At 49.3% G+C, this 20,508-nt stretch overlaps 1 protein-coding gene across 1 annotated transcript in view; it reads right to left on the reverse strand.

The window, feature by feature from the left end:
* The window catches only part of ADAP1 (ArfGAP with dual PH domains 1), a 54,618-nt gene extending 46,283 nt beyond the window's left edge, over window positions 1-8,335 (reverse strand). Inside the window, exon 1 of the mRNA XM_068422492.1 lies at window positions 8,251-8,335. Within this exon, the coding sequence (XP_068278593.1) occupies window positions 8,251-8,335 (85 nt within the window). The remainder of the gene's footprint in view (window positions 1-8,250) is intronic.
* Window positions 8,336-20,508: the final 12,173 nt, after the last annotated feature.

Genomic DNA, 20,508 nt, shown 5'->3' on the forward strand with positions numbered 1-20,508 from the left:
ATCTGATCAAAACAGTGCCCGACTCAGGGAAATGGGTATCAAAGTATGTGTTGGTCTCCATGAGCTTTATCGGGAGCCCCAACACTTGTTTTATGCTAACAGATTTATCTTAGGCACGCAGGTGGGTTTCTTCATGTTGTCTGCAACTTCCTAGACTCAGGTTTCCCAAGTCCTCTCAAAGAAGCAACCCCTCCACTGCTGTGTGCAACAGGACCAGGAGACATCACACCTTCCTCCAGCCAGGAATGAGGATACATTTGGGTAGAGGAATATCCTGCAAGAAGACCCTCAGGCTCAGATGGAGGAGACTCCAGCTCCAGTGGACACTGAGTCAACTCATACCCAATCTGTCTCTTCTCGACATGGGTAAACAGCACCTCAAGCAACTGGTTTCAATCCCAACTGGGGCTTTAAACCATTCTCCTGACACCAACAGTATTTTCTTTAGACCAGACTCTTAAACATGCTTTGCCCTGCTCCACACCATATCAAGCCATGTCTAACTAAGAGAGCCAAAGTATAAACTTCAAGGAGCACCATGACAGAGCTGCACTCATCACTCGACTCACCAGACCCGATACCAGCAGTTCGCATTCCTGACGTATATTAATAGCAACTTCCTCTTCGTTACTCTTCTGGTTTTAAAAATAAATATCCCTTAAATCCAAAATCATGCGGCAAGGGGGGGTGTAAGATTCGTAGGTGCTCGGCTGGTTGTGTGCTGCTTTCCTGTGATAGTGCTGCAACATGCTCTTGGCGAACCTGCTTTGGCAGGGGGTTGGACTAGATGATCTCCAGAGGTCCCTTCCAACCCCAACCATTCTGTGATTCTGTGACAGCCACAGCCCAGAACTACACAAATTTGGCAACTGTTTTTAGTGTCAAAGGGAATAGCAGGCAGAAGAAGAGTTCAAAAAGCCTCAGGAGTTGAGTTAGCCCCATCCAAAAAATTACCAAGTACTAAACCCCCCCCGAACCAACTGATCTACCAGGGGAAGTCTCTCTCAAATGTCACCGTTACAATAGTTTATTAGAGATTTCTCATGGCTCTTGCTCTCCTGGCTCAAGACATCTTATTGAGAAAGCAAGCCAACCTGGGCCTTTCCTAGACTTTAGTTGAAAGTGAAAAGGAATTTCTAAGCATCATCTGAACAAGCCAGAGGGTTGCAAGCCCCCGGGCTGGTGCATCCCTCTAACACTCTGTGCCACTGCTCTGCCCGTGGACAGGAAGGAAGAAGGTGAAGGATTCCCTGACTCCATCTTCTGGAGGGTTCTGCCAACATCGCTTCCCCTTCTCAACCACTCCCTGCACTTGTGACACCATTTTCAAAGAAACCAAGGTATGAGACCTCTACACCCACACACCTTCTGTGGGAACTCGTGACAGATCCCCAGGCAGATGGCTGCCAGCTGGGGTGGGCACCCACCTCTGCAGGGATGCTCTTCCAAAGCCCTTTGTAAGGCTTGGGGCTGTGGGTGGCTATGGAGCTCCCTGAGCACATCACAGTCCCTCTCTCTTCATTTCTGCTCTCCAGCACAAACAACGTGAAAAATTCTCAGCTCAGGAACATGGCAGATAATGTCAGCAATCTCCAACCTCGGCATAATCATGGACTCCAACCCTTCCAATGACTGTGCCATTGCTTCGAGATAAGACAACACCTTATCAAGCACACGAATAAATTCACTTAAGCATCTTTATAAGAGACAAGTGAGTTTTGGGGCAGCACCATTAGTTTAGTGAACCAGTGTCCCCAGGCTGTACGGCTGGTGAGCTGAGGTCTCCATAGCTAGGTGAAGTCCACCTTGCTGATGGACACTTTAACAGCTGGAGATTGGACATCTGTGGAGTTCAGTAATTTTATTTAAGCCATTTTATCTGGGCAGGGCCCAAAAAAGTGCACCGAAATGGCAATATGTCATAATCCGGGCCTTTTTTGGACACTGCTCAAAAAAGATTATTTTTTTCTAAGCCTCCAGAGTTTCAAGCAAGCAGCAGTGAAGCCTAATGAAAACTCTCCAGCATGCCTAAGTTCCTCACAAATGACTTTATTCCATTATGTCAAGCCAAAAGGAATAAAGACTAACAAGGAGCAAGGGGAATATTAAACAAAATTCACTGTTGTAAGTGCAGAAAGTCTCTTGTCCTTCAGCATCATTGCTCCAGAACAACCAATGCCAGCTGTAGAAGACTTTCACTGCCCAATGTGGCAGAGATTTCTAGCCACTGGATGTGTTTAAGAAAAGACTGGACATGGCACTCAGTGCCATGGTCTAGTTGACAGGGTGGTCTCAGGGCAACGGTTGGACTTGATGATCCCTGAGGTCTCTTCCAACCTGGTTGATTCTGTGATTCTGTGTGTGACTTTCAAAATAAAAATATAATGCAACTTCATTTTAAAAAATAAATAAATAAACAAAGCTAAACTAAACTCAGGAGAAAGGTATTGGGGTGGTATTTTCCCATCTCGTTCATCTGAGAGGGAAGGCACAGCCAGAGATTAGAGAAGCATCCAGAGCAAAACTTAAAACACTTGGGCAACACAGCTAAATTCAGAAATTAACTTCCCCACCCAGCCCCTTTTGCCACCACAAGCCCCAGGAAAACCCAGCGCAGAGAACAACGAACTCTGCACCTTGAACCCAACATTACTGGGTGTAAGAACAGCCCACGGAGGGAAAAACAAAGGCTGGACCCAGAAAAATAATAAACAAGAAGAATCAACGTAAGACATAGGACAATTTATAGAAACCAAAAGGAGAGGAGAGAAGATCGGAGGTCGGATGGGAGTGGAATTTTTTTTAAAAATAAATAATTAATATTACCTGTATCCAGAATATAAACATAGGATTCCAGTTTGAACATCCCTAGATGCCATCAACCCAAGTAAAATCACATGAAGTAGAGCGGCAGCAGGCTCAAAGTAGCCACAAGACAAGAGCAAGAACTGAGAGTCCCAAAACTTACTCGGCCGCCCCCGCTCCACCTTTTGCCTTAAACCACAGTTACCACTATAGACAGCACAGTATATTGCTGACCAAGACAGATATCTGTGAGAACGTGGCCAATGCACAGCAATACCCCGGTAACGCATCCTCCAGCGCACAAACAATGGCCTGACCCTTAATTAGCTGCCTGGCTGCATCCCGCTACACCAGCTGGGTGGGAGCCAGTGTTTCGTTGGGACGGAGATTCAACAGATTGTTCTGATCTCTCCCCTCTGTTTGAGGTGATATAGACTAATTAGAGGGGAGAGCAGGATCTCTCCAGGTAGGCAAAACCTTTTTTGCCCTGCACTAGAAAGGTTAACTCATGCCCTAGGATATGGGATATAATCACAGGGATTTTAGTGCAATCAACACAAGCAAAAGCCTTTTCTGCTCGCTACCAGCTGCTGCTGCTTTCCTAAACGCCCCAGCCAGGAGAACCTCATGCGCAGCACTGAAGTTCTGTTGCTATTTACTTTGAGAAAAGATCAGGAGGTTAATAAACAGACCCTGGTCATGCATTTTAAAAATAACAATAAAAGACATTAAAACTAAAGCCAAACAGCCTCCCACCAACACTCCTCTCTAAGTAGGAAAATTTTTCAGTGAAGGCACTAAACTTGCCAAGGTCTTTTCATTCAGCTGGCAGGTCTCAGCAGCCCCCTCTGCTCGCTGGCTGCAGCCCACGGCTCTGCTGCAACCCAGGCATCAGGACCGGACAGAAAACACCGTCACATTAAACCTCCTTTGCTTCAAAAAGCCCTTTTCCCTGCAGAAAGTGTCATCGAGTTAAGCACAACTGCTATGGGATTATTTTTTTAGTTTCTTACCCCTCCACTCTGCTTATGCCCAGAGAGAAGGGCTGGCAAATTCCCGGGGGAAAAAAAAAAAAAACAACAGAGGACAATGGAGGTGCGGGAACAAGTTTCCACTTTTAGCATGAAAATGAAAAGCCTGTTTCACGCCATTAGAGCCGTGGAGCTCTGGAACAGCTTTCCAGTGGGAGGGAGTGGGGGCAAGAGAGGGAACGCGCTGCGCGGCAGAGCACGGAGGGGATGGGGGGATGTTGCTGCGGGTGACAGCACGAGGCAGGACCCCATGACTCAGCCCGTTGTCTTCCCAGCCTGTGTTTTTTAGGACCGGTGGTTGGGCAGGGGAAGGCGAGGGTTGAGATCAAATCCTTTCAGTGCCCTCCTTAATCCTGAGCAAATCAAGCAATCCCCAGTGCTCGTGTGTTTCCCTCTAATCACCGCCCTCGCTTCAAGAAATCAAGGGAATGGAAAAGCTTCACCTGCTTTAGAAATAAGAAGATGCTGGGCCCGTGGGAAAGGTGTTTACAACCACCTCAGCCACACACCACCCACCCTCAGGCTTTTATATCTTCTGTTACACCAAAATACCAAATCTGCTCGGCTTTGCAGCACGAAGCTCCGACACCAGACTCCCCTCCATCGCACGCCTTCTGCTCTTCCTCCATCCCTCATCCCCTCTGAGCCTCGGGCACAGAGGCCAATGTTACCCAAGGTCCGTGACCCAGTAATCCATCCCAAATAAGAGAGGAAAATGATAAAAACAAGGCACGTAAACTGCTGCCAGAGGGTTTAAACTGTAGGATCGCTTTGATGGGATTTCCACTTCTGTCTTCAGAGCCTCACTGTCCTCCTACAATGTAAAATGATTCTCGCTCCATGGAAACACAAGCCTAAGTCATAAAAAAATGGAGTAAAGAGAGAAATACTCAAGGTCTTGTTATGCCCTGAGATAACCATCCATCTCATGATGTGAGGAAAGATTGCCCAAGACAAAGAATCATTTAGGAAAAAAAAAAAAAGGCTGAACTGCCACATTAGTCTTGAAGGAAAAAAGATTAATACATTGAGAGCCATTACACACCAGCAATTCAGCGAGATTGCTCAGTTCGCACTTAGGACTGCATTTACCATGCTGTCTTCGCTGTGAAAACATATCCTCAAACCCACCAAAACAAACACACTGCAAAGCAACATCCAGGATCCTGTGTGTCACGACAGGGGGACCCGAGGGGCTCCTACCCCACAATGCAGTCTCAAAGATGTAGCAAATGCAATTGCACTATTCATTACAGACAGATGACATTTTTGCAACTGAAACATTTTTTTTATTCAAATCAACTTTTCGTTGAAAATTAAGGTTTTGTAAAGATACAATTAACAAAAACCTAACTAGAAGCTTTTAAAAAAATAAACCTACAAGTGAAAAATGTAACTTCTCAGGGTTTTCTCCGCTCTGATTTTCAGTTTCTACTTTAGCATCCTTTCTGCATTCCCAGCTGCCTGTTCTCCCTACCTGAGACACGCCCTCAAAATCTGGGAGGATTTTTTGGAAGCTCTGCTTTTACACAAGAGATTTTTCTACCAGACGTACACTCTGGTCCTGGGAAGACACAGGTCTGACCTTCCGGAGCATCACATTCCATGCTATATTCCAACCAGGGGAACACACGTCTTGAACACAGCAGCCTCACTTGTAGGACCTGGCCACTTAAATAACCCTCAGTCACAATAAGTGGCAAATTCTGGCCCATACCCAGGCAATCAGCAGGTTTTGCCCAGATCTCCCCAAGGAGATGCGGTGACCCTGAAGGGGACAAAGTTACTTACCCAGCCTAGGAGGAGAAGTGCTGCCTCCCAGGTGCTCCCTGTCCACTCAGGGATCTGTTTTTTCGCACGGTCACAGCTTAGCCACCACGATGCCAAGCTGCGAGCTCGTTTGCATCAGGAGCCCAGGCTTTTGTTACAGGAGCATATAATACCGGGGACAAACTGATACTCCAGGGCTATGGCTGCTGAGCCTCACCCAGATGCCAAAACAGTAACAAAAGAAAACAACCTTTGACAGCAGGGAAGGGAAAAGAAAAGAATAACAAAACCCAAAACTTTCACTGACTGGCTAATTTCCGAAACAAATATTTCCAAGAGCAAAAGAAAACCCAGCTGGCTTCCACATATACAAATTAAAGTGATTGTTACATTTCTGACCCATCCCATTCTTTGTTATCAGTATCCCTGAGCTAAATGGCTACCTCTTATCGTGGATCTTGAATTAACTGGGGATCTCAGGGAAAGCAACACACCCACCTGAGAAGCAGTAATAATAAATCAGGGATCTTGACCTTTTGCTTACCCCCAGCTGCACCAGATCAGCAGAATGACGATAACACAGGTGGGAAAGCACAAGTACACCCTGCTTTCCTCATCTGCTGTGCATTCCCCACCCTCCCTCTTCTTTCATTTGCACTTTATTTTCTCTGCTTTGGTACTCTGCCTGTGTTTAGCTGTCCACCCAGTTCCAGCTATCACCTTTTTATTTCTGTGCATCCCATTTCCCAGCAAAGAATGTACTTGTACCCCATTCTGGAGGCTCTCTGGACACCTATCCCATGTTATCTCATACCAAAAGACCTAATCTGCCACATCTGCCCAGGATGAATAACAGAATTCAGCCTATTTTATATATTATCTAGAGACACAAGTTATAAGTCTTAACTCGTGTTAAGTAGCCCAGGGCATCTCAAGTTTATTGTCACTCCCAGGCGGACGAGCACATTACAGCACCACGAGTAGCTTGTTTGCCAAAGAAACTGCAGCAAAGTGATCACTAAAGAAAGTGGGTTGACAAACAGAGATCCATTCCCAGGGAAGTAATGCCGTGACAGTTCAGAGGAGAGGCTGAATGGTATTAATATAGCACATCTTGGGTTACAAAAGACACTGGCCCAAATTCTCCACTCTGAGTTTCAGATTCACTAAGCTATCTCTGCATGCAAATGTCACCAAAGGCAAAATACGGTTTTGTTGTTTAAGCCATTTGGAGCCTTTAACAACAACCCTCTTCCCCTGACGTGAGCTATTTTACTGACCTACAGCTTCATCTCCATCCTGCTGATGCTGAGAAACTTCCCATTTTGCAGAGGGGCTTTGTATTACACACAGGGAAAGAGAATTACCCCATTGATCTGAATGGCCCAGGCTTGTAAAGTCTTCTCTGGGAAGGAATAATTTAGACAGACACCTATTTGGTGAGCCCAAGCTGTGCTCAGCATGATACCTCAAAGGTGGGTTGGTACAGTTAGACAGCAACGACAGCCAGCAGATGGGTGGGAGCAGGCAGAGCAGCGCAGCGCTGCAAAGCAGTTCACACTGTGCAGAAAGTTCTTTATTCTTTCCAGCCGGGTACCGGGGCACACAACACATCTGAAAGTGAACTGCAGTGTCCTGAGGTGTAGATTAGGGACATAAAACCATTGGTAATGGATGCACTGGATGGTGGTACCCAATAGATCTGAAATCCAAAATAAATCAATAGCCGGAAAAATAATGTTCAGTTGAAGTGTTGGGTTTTCTTTAACCTATAGAATGACAGAGGCTCAAAAGGAAGTCCTTTCTGAGCCATCCTGCCCGAGCTAATACAAATTTAGGTGTTTCTATATGGTGATTTTTTTAAAAAAAAAAAAAAGGAAAGTGACTTGCTATGCAATTTTCTAAGATTCTTCTCCAAGGCAGGTCCCACCACACCACACAGACCCTGCTCAGCGAGAGCAAAGGCTTTCCCACACTCACGCCCCGACCCCAAGAATTCACCACCCAAAGAGCGAGGAAGATGCCCCGAGCTCAGATTTTTCTTCCCTCTGCGCACGAAGGGGACTCCGGGCAGCTCAGCCCCGTCCTCCGCCCGGCGACAGGCAGCGCGCAGGGCAGGCGCCCGTCGCTGGCCAAAGGTTGGTGGGCAGGGTGCCCGCGGCGATGCCTCTGGTTCCCCCCAGCTGTTTGCTCGCTGACAGGGCAGGAGCCGCGACCAAAGCCAGCCCGTTCGCGAGGGGACACGGAGGACAAGCCGCCTCCAGCGGCACAGGGCACCCCCGGGCAGAGCCCCCCTCGCTGCCGGGGTAACGGCGCCCGGGCTGCACTGCGGAGCGCGGGGACCTGCCGGGGATGACATCAGCGCTGCCACGGCCGGGCGGGAGCCGGGCCGGGAGCGGGGCGGGGGGGGACACCTCGGCCGGGGCTGCTCCGCGGGTACCGCGACAGCGCATCCCCGTCCCTCCACCCCGCCCCGGAGCATCCCCGCCGCATCCCCCCGGGACTGTGGTCTGGGTCAGGCACCCCCGCGGCGGGGCGCAACCCCCGCCGTTGCCGGAGAGGGCAGAGCCCCGAGCCGAGCCGTGCGGTGCCGTGCGGGCAGGTGCGGCCGCCGCCCGCGCCCCCCGCCCCGCCCTGCCCTTACCCGGGGCCGCGCAGTCGGCGCACGCCGCGTTGCCGGGCCGCTGGAGCAGCTCCACCAGCGCCTTCCTGCTCCTCTCCTTCGCCATGGGGGCTGCGGGCAGGCGGGCAGGGGCCGGGCAGGGGCCGGGCAGGCGGCGCGGGGCTCCGCTCGGCTCCGCCGCGGCTACGCGAGGCTCATGGCGCGGGGCGGGGGGCGCTGGCGAGGCGGGCGGCGCGGCCGGGCTGCTCCATGCGGCCCCGCTCGCCCCGCGCAAGGTGAACGCCTCGGGCGGGCCGCGCCGCGCCGCCGGCAGGGAGGGAGGGAGCGAGGGAGGGAGGTGCCGGGGCGGCTTCTGCCCTGCACGCCTCCTCGCCCCGCCGCTGGAGCCGCAGCCGGAGCCGCCCGCCCGGGCACGGCGCCGGTTCCGCCTTCCGCCGGGCCCCGGGGGGCTGGTGGCTCCCTGCGCCGCTCGCCCGCGACATCCAGTGGCCGCTCGTCGCCGGGGAGACCCGTCCCCGTGGGGGGTCCCCAGCCATCAGGGCATCCCAGCCCCACCCCGGGTGTCCCCACCTCCAGCGGTGTCTTCCCCGGTTTAATTCGGGGTGCCCTGGGCTCGCTGCCCACCGAGGGGATGCTCTCGCCCCCGGGGCGGGCGCTGGCGTGGCAGCGGGAAGGGTGAGGGCCGGGGGGGGTTCACCTCGGGCAGGTTGCAGCTCGCAGCACCCCAGCCCTTGCCCAAAAGGGCCTCGCCGTTCAAGCACCTTGGTGGGATCATGAGCAGCGCTTTTGGGGCAGCTCCTTAACATTAGCATCTTTTGGGAGTACTCATGAACATTTCACTGGTACCCACCCGCGCTCCACAACACCCCTGCTTCACCACTGTCCTTCCAAGCACACATTGTCACCACCCTCCATGTCTGCACCTTGGCAGGACTGTCCTCCAAGCATCTTCTCGTGCTTTTCACACCTGTCCATGGTGTCGAGGGGGTATCAGGGGAGAAGACACCTCTGGGGCAGGGTCACGGCTTCCCCATGCCATCATGGCTGTGTTGCTGTGACTGAGGACTGCAGCCACTCTTGCATCTCACGTCACCTACAGGGCAATGCTCCTGTCCTTGTATTCCCAGCCAAGGACTAGAGGGTGACTCAGGGGCGTGACATGGGAAGCCTTTGGCCGAGGAGGGGTTCAGAGCTGCACCTCATCAGCTGCTGCCCTAACCCCTGCCAGGTCCTTCCTCTCAGGTATGGGCCACAGGCATCTGCGATGCTGCTACGGCCTATTTGTGGTTCATACAGCTCTGCTTGTAGAAGCGTTTTTGGTTTTACAAAGCAAGTCCCACATTCAAATTGTCCATCTCTGCTTCCTCCAACAAAGCAGAGCACCCTCCTGCAAAGCTCAGCTCATGCCGTTCATGCTCCCCGCGAGGTTCAGGGCATGCATGAGCTTCTGCAGGAGGAAAGTGCAATTAGCTCCTGGAAAACTTCAACCAAATCACGGTATCAGTCCTACAAACGTGAGCAGATGTGAGCAGGTTCCAGGGAACACTTTGTGGGAAGAAAATAGCACACACCCTTAAATATGGGCAAAATCATGGCCTGGTACATTTACAATTCTCCCCTTGCCTGGAATACATCTTCCTAAACGGCCTTTGCATTTGTGCTGTCAGACAAGCGACTGTAACCAAGGTGGTTTTTCTGTGTATTAAACTGATGTCGGACTGTACCTTGATGACCCTACACAGCGTTACACATTGTGCTGGGTTTGCTGGTTTTACAGATGTAGGTTGACTATGTCTCGAAACTCATTCCCACGCTAACCAGAGGCGTAATCCCACACATGGTCCTTTCATGGAGAAGTTGAGCTGCTGCATCGAGACCCTCACCTCCTTCAACCTCCGAGTCACTAATACTAACTAGGAGCAGAGCACCAACTCCTAACATCCACTGAGTAGAACCAGCTCCAGCACAGTATCTGACCCCTAATCCTCCAAACCCATGCTATATTCAAGCTTGTCGGTGTAAATGCTTACAGGATCAGAGCTTTACCTAAATCCAAGCTAGGTTAGGTTTTCATTTGCACTTCAATCACAGCACAGCCCCAGTCCTCCGGCTTTTCCAGCACATGCGCTTGCTGAATTCTTCATGCAATAGCCAGGATGCTGCATGTCATCATGAACTTGCCAGGGCAGGGGCTGGGGGGAGGGAGGGGGATTGGTTTTAAAGTCTCTGTTTAGCTTTCCATTAAGATATATTGATTCTCTTAATTTTTTGTTCTCCTGGTTGCTAAGCAATCCGTCTCTCCTCTGCATGCTGGAAGCCAGGGCTGCAGATAGAAATTTATATCTTGTAATAAAATCAAATATAACAGAGCCTGTTGTCAATGATGAGAGGGGGCGTTTCGTAAAGGACAGGCGGAGCACGAGAACAGGGCCAGCAAGGGCTGATCAACAGCGATCCTCAGCATTTAAGTCCCATCACAATTACTACTCCTGACTTCACATCGGGAAAGAAACAGCCCACGTGGGTAAAGGGGACATGGAGAGAGAGGGAGAGAAGTTGTAACTAAATCAGCCAGAACTGAAGATAAACTTTTGTTCAGTGGAAAATCAAAGGCTTGATTCAGTCTCACGTATACAAGGGTATCTCTGCAGATTTACTCCTGGTTTATCCAAGGTTAAGAGCCTGGATATTGCTCCAGTGTCAGTCAGCACAGTGTTGATCCAGGGCAGGCAGTGAGGCTCTCCTCATGGACATTGGCTCCTAGGGATTGCGATTCCTGGTGCAGAGCAGGGGCAGGCTCAGAGTTTACCACCCCACCCAGGACAAAGGGCGAAGGTTGCCCCAGCAGGGCTGGCAGAGGCTCCCGGGAGGCTGGCGGGCATCGCTGCTCGGGCTTCTCCACGTCAGACTGTTCCCTGCTGCCCGTGCCCACGGGAGCCGACACCTCACCTGAGCTTTTCCCCACGTGCTGCCTGCAGGTATTACCTTAACGGATCTGCTCCTACTTCTCGCAAAGTCTCTGGCCAAACTCTGTGGAGACCGATTGTCACTGTCAATACATCACCCTCATTCAGATGCTTTCTCTCTCTCCACTGCTAAGTGGCTTGTTGTCTGGTACAAATTTACATACATATATATATAAATACTTATATATTTATGTGTAAAATGTGTGTTTGTAAACACGTACACTTTTAACTCAGTCTTTTCTAAATCGCAAGGTTGTTGCCTTAGAAACGGACGTCATTAACGCCGTCTCCCGAGGTCCTAAGCACAGTGGCAGCAAGGGCAGCCTCTGGAAATGCCAGACTCTGAGGTCAGGGCAAAGGATGCTCAGAAACTCCTTGAAACCTCTTCATCATCTTTGTGGTGATGCCCTGAAAATCTACAGACATAAGTATACCTTCTCTTTGCCCCTCCATATTAGCTCCGTTCACCCCAGGACTGCCTTGTTTTATTTTGAAACAGTTGTTTACACTGGTTTTTAGTTAATTTTGCAGCCCCAGCCTTGAAATGGCTAAATGAAAGTCACAATCACGCAAATAAAAGGGCATTAAACTCAACCCCTTATGTGACCCGGGAGCACATTCACAGCGTAATGAGGGGAAACATTACATGTACCTGTGCGAACAGCAAACCCTAACAGAAATATCAATAATTCATGCCACTGCAACCGCATTCAAGCAAAACTCTCTGGAGCAGTAGATGATGAAAGGCTGGATCCCTTAGGCTGCCTCAACGCTACAGGGGAGGCAGCTCTTGCAGGTGGAGGTTTGTGTGAACAAGCCATAGCACTGGTCACCCGCACCCTATGGCAGCTCGCTTCCGCTGCTGCATGGTTTCCTGTTCAAAAGAAAAAAAAAAAAAAAGAAAGAAACTGAAATCCTAGAGGTTTTTCTTTTTTTTAAAAAAAAATCTTATTTTTCTGGGTAAACCAGTTAAATCAAGAGTGGCTACAGCTGGGAGGGAGGAGTGCCACAGACCAGAGAGCTCAGGCCAGGGTAATTAACAACTGAACTGAACACTATGCCAACTTCCTCTGATTTTGAGCAAATTGCTGTCTGGATCCTGTGGGATTTTCTCCTGTAGAATGGGGAAAAGCACACTCACTCCATCTGCATGGTTAGGATGTGTTGGACAAGTTGAAGAGGACGATGCAAAAGAAAATGACGCGAGGGTGCAGAAATAACAGACCACAGTCCTGTGTCTGCAGAGCTGCTCCGCACCTGCGCTGGCCTTCAGAAGAAAAGGCATTGCACAACTCTTAAATGCCTTGCTGCAGAGTAATTTGCAGATCAGGGTTTCATTACATTTGCATAGTGGTTAACCCTGTTGCAAAGGCCAGCGTTACCAGTGTGAAAAGGGGGAGCCCTTTACTCCCGTCATTTAAGAGCCGTGCAGGTAACATTGTGCACACCAGACCACACAGATCCTCTGCCAAGAAGAAGAAATGGGGAGAGTGAGGACAAGAAGGGGGTGCAGAGTAAAATCTCTCTGCTGATTGACTAACACCATTTTTTAGGCTCCTGCAACACCCTGGAGCTGAGAACTGTTCTCTCACATCCACACAGCAACGAAAAGGAAAGTAGCTCCAACCCCTTTTCTGAGCCTGCCCATCGTGTGTTCAGGACATCCTTTCTGTTTCTTCTCTGCCCATGCTCTGGCCAGGCTCGCTGCAGCGATGGGCTGGTTTGGGAATTGGTGTGCAGTCACAGGGGCTGCTTAGTCACTCTGACGGGGTTGTTGGGAGCCAAGAGACACCCTCGAGAGCGAGGGGGTAATTGACAACTTGAGGATGTTGGATATTTGTCTGCTCTACAGTACACAGGGAAATAACACAAGAAAAACCGCACTGCAACAGTGCTGCTGCTGCTGCACTGAACCTGTTTCATACGATGTAAGATATGCCATGGACGGGGCAGCTGGGGAAATTGGCTCCATGGCAGCCACCATGCACGCAACCGGAACTATGCTGATTTCTACGGCCTAATGATGGGCTCTATTCTGCTCTCAGAGAAGATGAAATTAGACCAATGAAGTCAATAATTCACCTACGTCAGTAGTAGACAGCTGCTTTTAGCATTATTCCTGATTTATACTAATTAAAAGACTTAGGCCTGGGGAAGATCTGTATGGAGAAAGCCAACATATGTGTGAAGAGATTCATACGTCAGGGTACCAGCTCCTCCAAGAAAAGTCAAAGTGATTATTCAGAGCGGGCCATCATCAATTCAGTCTGAGTCAGAGACAGCAGCAGGACAGGTTCGACGTGCAAACCGCAGGGCAAGCACTTATCGTGGAAATTGCTTTTGCTCAATTCCAATAATTTAATCTCTTCCTGGCTCAAATGGCTCATCCTTCCAGGAACAGCTTGGAGACATTCAAGCAGGAGACCGCACTGCGTGATGTCCCATTGCAGGGTGGAGACGGAAGCGGAACAGCCAGCTGCTGCCTGCTCCAGGGCCCTGGGAACCGGTGGCTGCTCCTGCCAGGGACTCAGGGCAAAGAGGATGATGGAGACGCTCTAGGCAGGACCACAGGATGGCGGGGCTGGAGCCCAGCACATCGCTTCTGGTCTGGAAGTCTCTGCAGCAGAGCCCGAGTCCCTCAGAAAGAAGACAAGCCATTTTAAAAGGGCACAGAGAAGAAGAGAAAACGGTGCAATTATGGGTCCCAGCAGTGGGTTTTGTATCACGCACTGCTGCCTTCAGCTGCCAGTCTGGCTCAGACATCTGAGACCACATCACTCTCTGTAACATTGCTCAGCTGTGATTTGAACAAAGCATTAGATGGAAACAAAGCTGTGGTTTTTCTCTAGAAAGAGATTAGAAATGATGGCCTGAAGGAAGCTGCCAAACAGCTGGAGATGGTAATTGAGCCTCCCCCCAATTAACTTTGCCCACAGAAAGTTGAGGACCATGTCCTACCCTTCCTCTGGTGCTGATGGGATTGTTTGGATGTCACTGCATGCCTCCTAAGAGCTCCCACAACACCGAGATACAGAGCATACTTCCCACTTATTTATTTCGATACGCTTTGCCAAAGAAAAATCAGCAAAGAATTAATTAACAGCAATTATTTCTAGCAACAACAGAGCAGCCAAGCTCCAGAAGCCATGAAAACAACATCATGAGACCCCTGTGGCCAAAAAGCCTTTATAAACAGGTGCAAAAATAAACAATCTTATAGCAGGCTATAAAAAGAGCCCAAGCCAGGCTGGGAATGGCACGGGAACAGCCATTTCGATGGCTGAGTCGGAGCAGCCACCCAGGTGACTTTTGTGAAGGAGCTTTAATAAATAAACCAGCACAGAAGCACCAACCTGAGTCAAAGAACCAGCAGGACCAGGTTATTGCTGCAATAGAGGGTTTACTATACCTGTCACTCGGCGTTATTAGCGCTGCTAAAGTGATTTACTGTCTAAGTCAGTCGAACCGATTAGAGCTGTGATCTAAAGTACCAGCCAGCTCCGGTTTCAGTGATAAACATCACTCCCCTTGCCCATTACTTGCTAAAATAAGCTGAAATAAAGCCATCAATCCAGACAGCTCTGCTCAAATGAGTCTTCCTAGCTGGCACCATCACACCTGCAAGTCTCCTGCCGTGCACGCCGAAACGATGGAGGTAGATGTTCCAGACACACTCTCATTTTTCGCCCACCTAGTTCTTTTTCAGCAGCTGGTGAACCCAGCGTTTCTGTCCCTTTGACCAGAATTCACACATCTCCTATGGCCAAATCCCTGCAGGGACCTGGTTCTGGTTAAATCTCTGTGCTGCACATGCACATGTAGAGCATCTCCCTGCGCGAGGAGGCCAGGACACATCTCCTTCCAGAGATGTTCACCTCCGCGCTGCATCCTAGTAGGTGGCAGTGGACAGTCCCTCTTCTCCACCAGACTCTGCAGCACATTTTGGGGAGGGGGGAACCGCACTGAAACCCACTTTGCTGGCCTGTATCACTCACTCTGATGTCTGTGCACGCAGGCTGTTAACACCCCATCAGTGGTACCGCCTGTGCTCTGCCATACACATACCGGTCTGGCATTGGGCTGCACAGATCCAGTACACATATACCTCTAGATTAAAAGGAAATTGGAATGCACAGAGAGGGGGACAGAATTATGCTGCCTTAGCAACCGCTCTGAGCACACACACGCACACCGGAGATGTGCCAAACAATAGGCACACCCCCGAGCGTGGGCTCTGTAACGGCTGGGTTGCAGCAATGGGTGGTGAGCATGAGGGGTTAAAGGCAGCCTGCTAAATCCATGGGTTGAAGTCAGCACAGCCTAACCCCCACGTCCATGCTAAAGAGCAAAAGCCGAGGGAGGCAATCCCAGTGATGACAGCTACCAGCCTCCTTACACCCCTCGGATTTCCTATTTGGTACTTGTTCAGGGGGATGTGAAGGCTCATTTATCACCGGGGGTGGTTTCTCCTGCTTGTTTCAGAACCCTGAGTTACCAGCAGTTTTCTCAGCACTGATCTGATCCGCAGCTTCTGTGCAATTCCTGAGTGGCAGCAGGATTTTTTTTTCCTATTTGGATCTACCTGCCCAAAAACTGGCTTCCTCAGTGTGGTGAAATCCCTTTGACCATCCAGCAAGCCATGCTACCACGGGGCTGTCAGAGCAACCCAGAGGGAAAAGCCCTCTGTAGATTGCCAGCAGACTGTGCCTCTGCTCAGGCTGCAGCACACAGCGTCACATCAAATCCTCAGGGCAGTGCTGGTGTCCCACGTGCTGTAGTGCTATCAGTCTTCTGCCTTGTCCACTAAGGAGAGATTCAGTGCCTCCAAACCCTGCTGAAACCCAGAACATGGTTTGATAACAGAGAAATGTAAACTGAGCAAAAAAACTGGAGCTGACTCCCTTGCAGAGCACCTCCTCCTATGTGAGTCCCTTCCCACACGCTATCCTTGATTAGCAGCTTTGCAAGCAGCATCAGGACCAGGTATGTGAGCAGGTTCCTGCTGAGCAGGGCTTGCTAGCATTGAGGAAGCTAGAAATCCTCCAGCTCCAGCACCTATCAGCTCCTAGAAGTTTATTAAAATAGTCAAAGGACTCAGTTGTCCAAAGGACACTGCCTGCTTTTTAAAATCATCAAGATGAAGTTAAAAGCCTGGGTCATCTCCTTGATGCCCAGTAGCAATCAGCAAGCATAAGAGTGATGCACCTGCAAGTCCCAACATCTCCTGGGATAACAGGAATAAACAATCCAGTGGTGAAACAGTCTGTGCAGTGCTAGAGTGTGCCAGCATCAGAGCCTCTAGGAAGAGCCATAAAAATCTGTCCCTGTGCCATCATCAGTCCCAGGAAACAAAAAAAATATGCATCAAGGTCTATCAAGTCACACACGCATTGGACTTCTAGGTGACTTTCTATGAAGCTCCTATTTCGAGCAGTGATCAATTATGCATTTCAAGCCATATGGCACCTTCATTCCAGAAGGAAGGCATTTTGTCTTGAAATCTGTAAGCTAGAAAATCTGCTGCATCCTGACAGAAACACAACATTGCCAGCTATTCACAGAAGCAGAATCATTAAAAGAAAAAAAAAGAACCAGGATAAGATTAATCAGACACCCAATTTCCACTGAAACACTCTAGAAGAGGAAATGGACCCTTGCAGGTACCCTTCCAGTCTTTTTGAAAACTAGTCTGAGTTAGAGCTTTGATTTTTTTGTGGGAAACCTGACACAATATGCCACCTACCCAATTTAGCAGGAGGATCTCTTCCAGAAGGGATCTCCTCCAGGCAGAAAAGTAACTACAGTCCTTTGTGGTCACTGGATATGCTACCAGAAATGACCACACTATTGCATGCTAGCAGAAGCAGCATTCCCTTCCCAGGAATCATGGATTAGAAATGTAGAAACATACTGCTCTCCAGTGGAGCCACAACACCCAAGGCACTTTCTGGAGCCTACAGCATGAAGTGATGCTACAGACCCTTTTTGTACAGGGAGCAGGCTGCTCCTTCTCTCATAGCATGCCTACAGTATTTCCTGATCCTTTACCGCATCCGTGCAACACTCCAGGTGTAGTTCCAGCAGCTTTGTGGAAACAGCGTTGCCTCCTAGTGCTCTCTGGGCCTGCCTGAAGTGAGATAACAATGGGGTGAAACTCAAGAGCTGCTCTAACTGATCTAGCTCCCTCCCAGCATTAGCACTGGTTAAGCCAAACCTACAAAAGCAGCAGTAAAAGTGATTTTGTTTTCTGCTGCAAAGGACAATTAATCACCAGCAAAGGCAGCAACTCTGTGGTCTCCAAAGGAAACCAAGTGGGTGACTACTCACCATAAGTGTGATGTCCAGACACAAGGACATCTGTGGCCTTGAAGCAGGCAGGACAAATTGGGGAGAACGCTTCGGAAGATGATTCAGGGGAGAACCAAGCGTGCAGGTCAGCTGGCTGCACCCTTTGCCTGTGTGTAACTCTGGGCACAACCCCAAACATTCACTTTACAGGTGCCTACAGATGCAACCCTTCTGCTACACCAGGTATCCCACTTCCAGGTGGCAGATGCAGCAACAATCCTTCCTTAATATAGATGCTCAGGCTCATGCTCCTACAAAGGACTTTGGACCATGGCCCACTTCCAGCACAAGCACAGGAGGCTCTCTTTGTATAGGCTTTTCTACGAATGAATGCTCAGAGCCTTGGAAATGTTTATTAAACCCTTTCTTCCTTGTTCTGTGGGTCATTGCGGTTGTTTGGAGAGATACACCTAGAGCTCAAGGTCTCCCAGGAAGCCATAATGAGGGTTGGCTTGCAGCAATGTTCCTTCTGTAAATAACTGCAGCGATCAAGGTTAAGCTCCTTGCGGCTGAATTGATTATAATCTGAGCAAAGAAAGGGTGCGGGCAAGGCTCTCCTAAGTGCCAACATGCAAAGCTCTGCTGACCCAGAGCCCTCTGGGGACTCCCTGGGACAGGATCCCAAGCAGGAGGGTGCCTGGTGTTATGGTGTGAAGGAGGCTTTGCTGAAGAAAAGCTACAGGAAAGACGATTACAGCCCCCTCACTTATTGATTTCTGTTGTTGTGTTAATAGCTTACATAGATCTTCACTCCAACACAGTCAACACTTCCTCCTGCTTTGGGCTATCCCTTCCACACCTGTACAATTACAGCCAGGCTGGCAGTCTGTACATCAATTCGAGCCGAACCCTGTTTCACAACCATTTGCACTTCTCCAGCTCCCAGGGCCTGTCAGCAGGTGATGCTTCACGGCAGTGCTGGTGCAGGCAGCACGCAGGCAGGCTTCTCACATGAAGATTAATGCACTTGTGCGGGACTTACCTTGCTCCCGGTGCCACGTGCAGCAGAGCAGCTCATCAACTCCAAACAGCTCCATAAAGAAATCAGCGCCCCTGACAAAGCACACACACTTCAGCTCGGCATTTCCAGAACACAGATTTTGCCAGCCCAGTGTCAGGCTTCTGGAGAGGTTCCTCCTTGGTACGGGAACAGGAAAGATAACTACAAACTTACGGCTTTCCTTTGGCCTATACACTTACACATTTTAAAGGAGCATAAACCAGGATCCCACAAGCAAGGGTAAAATAAAGCAGTTTATATGGAAAGGCTTTAATTAACAATCTGTATGTTGGCGGGAATAAATTGAAGAGTATTCTGGGACTTCTCCCAGATGACTCCGGTGTTGCAGGGACTTGTCCCATAGAGCAAGCTGGGAAAACTGTTTGACCCCAGGCTCAGCATTGATTAATGACTTGTTTTTCCACGACTCCGTTGCATTAGAAGACCTCAATCAAGATCAACTGATGGCCCTCACCAGCTTTGAGCTCACCTTACAGCTCCACTAAACACATTTTCTCCAGCTAATGCCTTACAGCCAGGCAATACGTGCCTCTGCCAACTCCCTGAGTTTCCAACTATCCACTCACAGCCCTTTTCTTGTCCTGGCAGGAAGGTGACAGCGCTCTGAAGCTGACTCACCGTGCTGGGAGGCAGGATGAAACGCACCCATGGATCTGGAGAGGATGAGGTTATCTTCTTCAGACTGGTAAAAGGTGCAAACTCTCACCCCATCGTTCCCTCTTAGGGGAATTTCTGCAGTTACTTTGTGAAGGATGAAGCATGCTCTCGCCGTTTTGGTGGCTCAGCAGCGCAGTCAAGTCTGCAATGCAGGGTCCTGCTGGCTACATTGCCACAACACCACAGGAAGGAACACTACAGAGCACTCTTCACTTCAGCATGCCACCAAGCTTTTTGAAACTGCTTTTTCTTCCCCACCATCTGTCCCGCAGCAGGTCCAAAATTTGGGCCTTGGTCACTACAAGCAAAGAGAGTCCCCAGCAGCCCCTCCTTCAGCGTGTCATCTCAGCCAGTTCATTTAAACAGCAACTATCACTCCAGCTCAACAGTCAAAATCTAATCACTCAAGCCTTCAAAAACTCTTTTACTCTATAGTCATCTGGAGGAGAGAGATGGTATCAACTGTTTCAGGACAAGACATGCAAGACATGCATCTAACTCGTGAAGGAACTGTTTGGCCAAATGACAGTGCAGAGGAACATCTCAAAGACGAAACTACCACTGAGAACAGCCCGGATTACTCCATCCACCACTGGTGGGTTCTTTCATACCTACCAGGGATTCACTTCACCTCATAATATTCAAGGAGCACAGAAGCATGAAATTTGATTTCTTTCTTCTGAAGATGCTGGAGATTATTTTAATAATTCGTACTCGCTATCACCAAAAGAAAGCTCTTGTTCAGTGGTTTAATATAAAGTCTTTTAATATCTGTTCCAGCAATAAAATCTCTGCTTTCTCTTCTATAAATGTACTAATCTCACCAAAGGATATAATCTAAATAGCAGAATAAAGTAAAATAAAAATACACAGCAGCAAGTGAACATTCTTTTCAAACAGGGACCTGTTCTGAACAATCTGCAGTCTGTTCAATCAGATTAGACCCGAGCAACAATTTAAATCCCAGCTCCAACCATCAGTATGAAGAGCAGAAAATGTTCTTTTACCCTTTCCTGCATCTCTGTGTGAACAGATGCAGGGCGGAGAGAAGCAGAAGCAAAAGGAATAATAGCAGTCATCAGGAAAGGCAAAATGGACACCAAATAAAGGAGAAAGTGTAGAACTGCCTTGGCAAGCTGCGTGCTTATTGCTGTCTGCAGGCCCTGACCCAAAGGCTTGCAGTTGGAGAGCCAGATAGACAGAGAAATGATTCACTGGCTTTAAAAAAGAAAAAAAAACCAGACAAACAAACAGGGGGACAGGGCAGGAAATACAGTGGAAAACACA

Source organism: Nyctibius grandis, chromosome Z, assembly GCF_013368605.1.
Source record: "Nyctibius grandis isolate bNycGra1 chromosome Z, bNycGra1.pri, whole genome shotgun sequence".
Classification (NCBI taxonomy): Eukaryota; Metazoa; Chordata; class Aves; order Nyctibiiformes; family Nyctibiidae; genus Nyctibius; species Nyctibius grandis.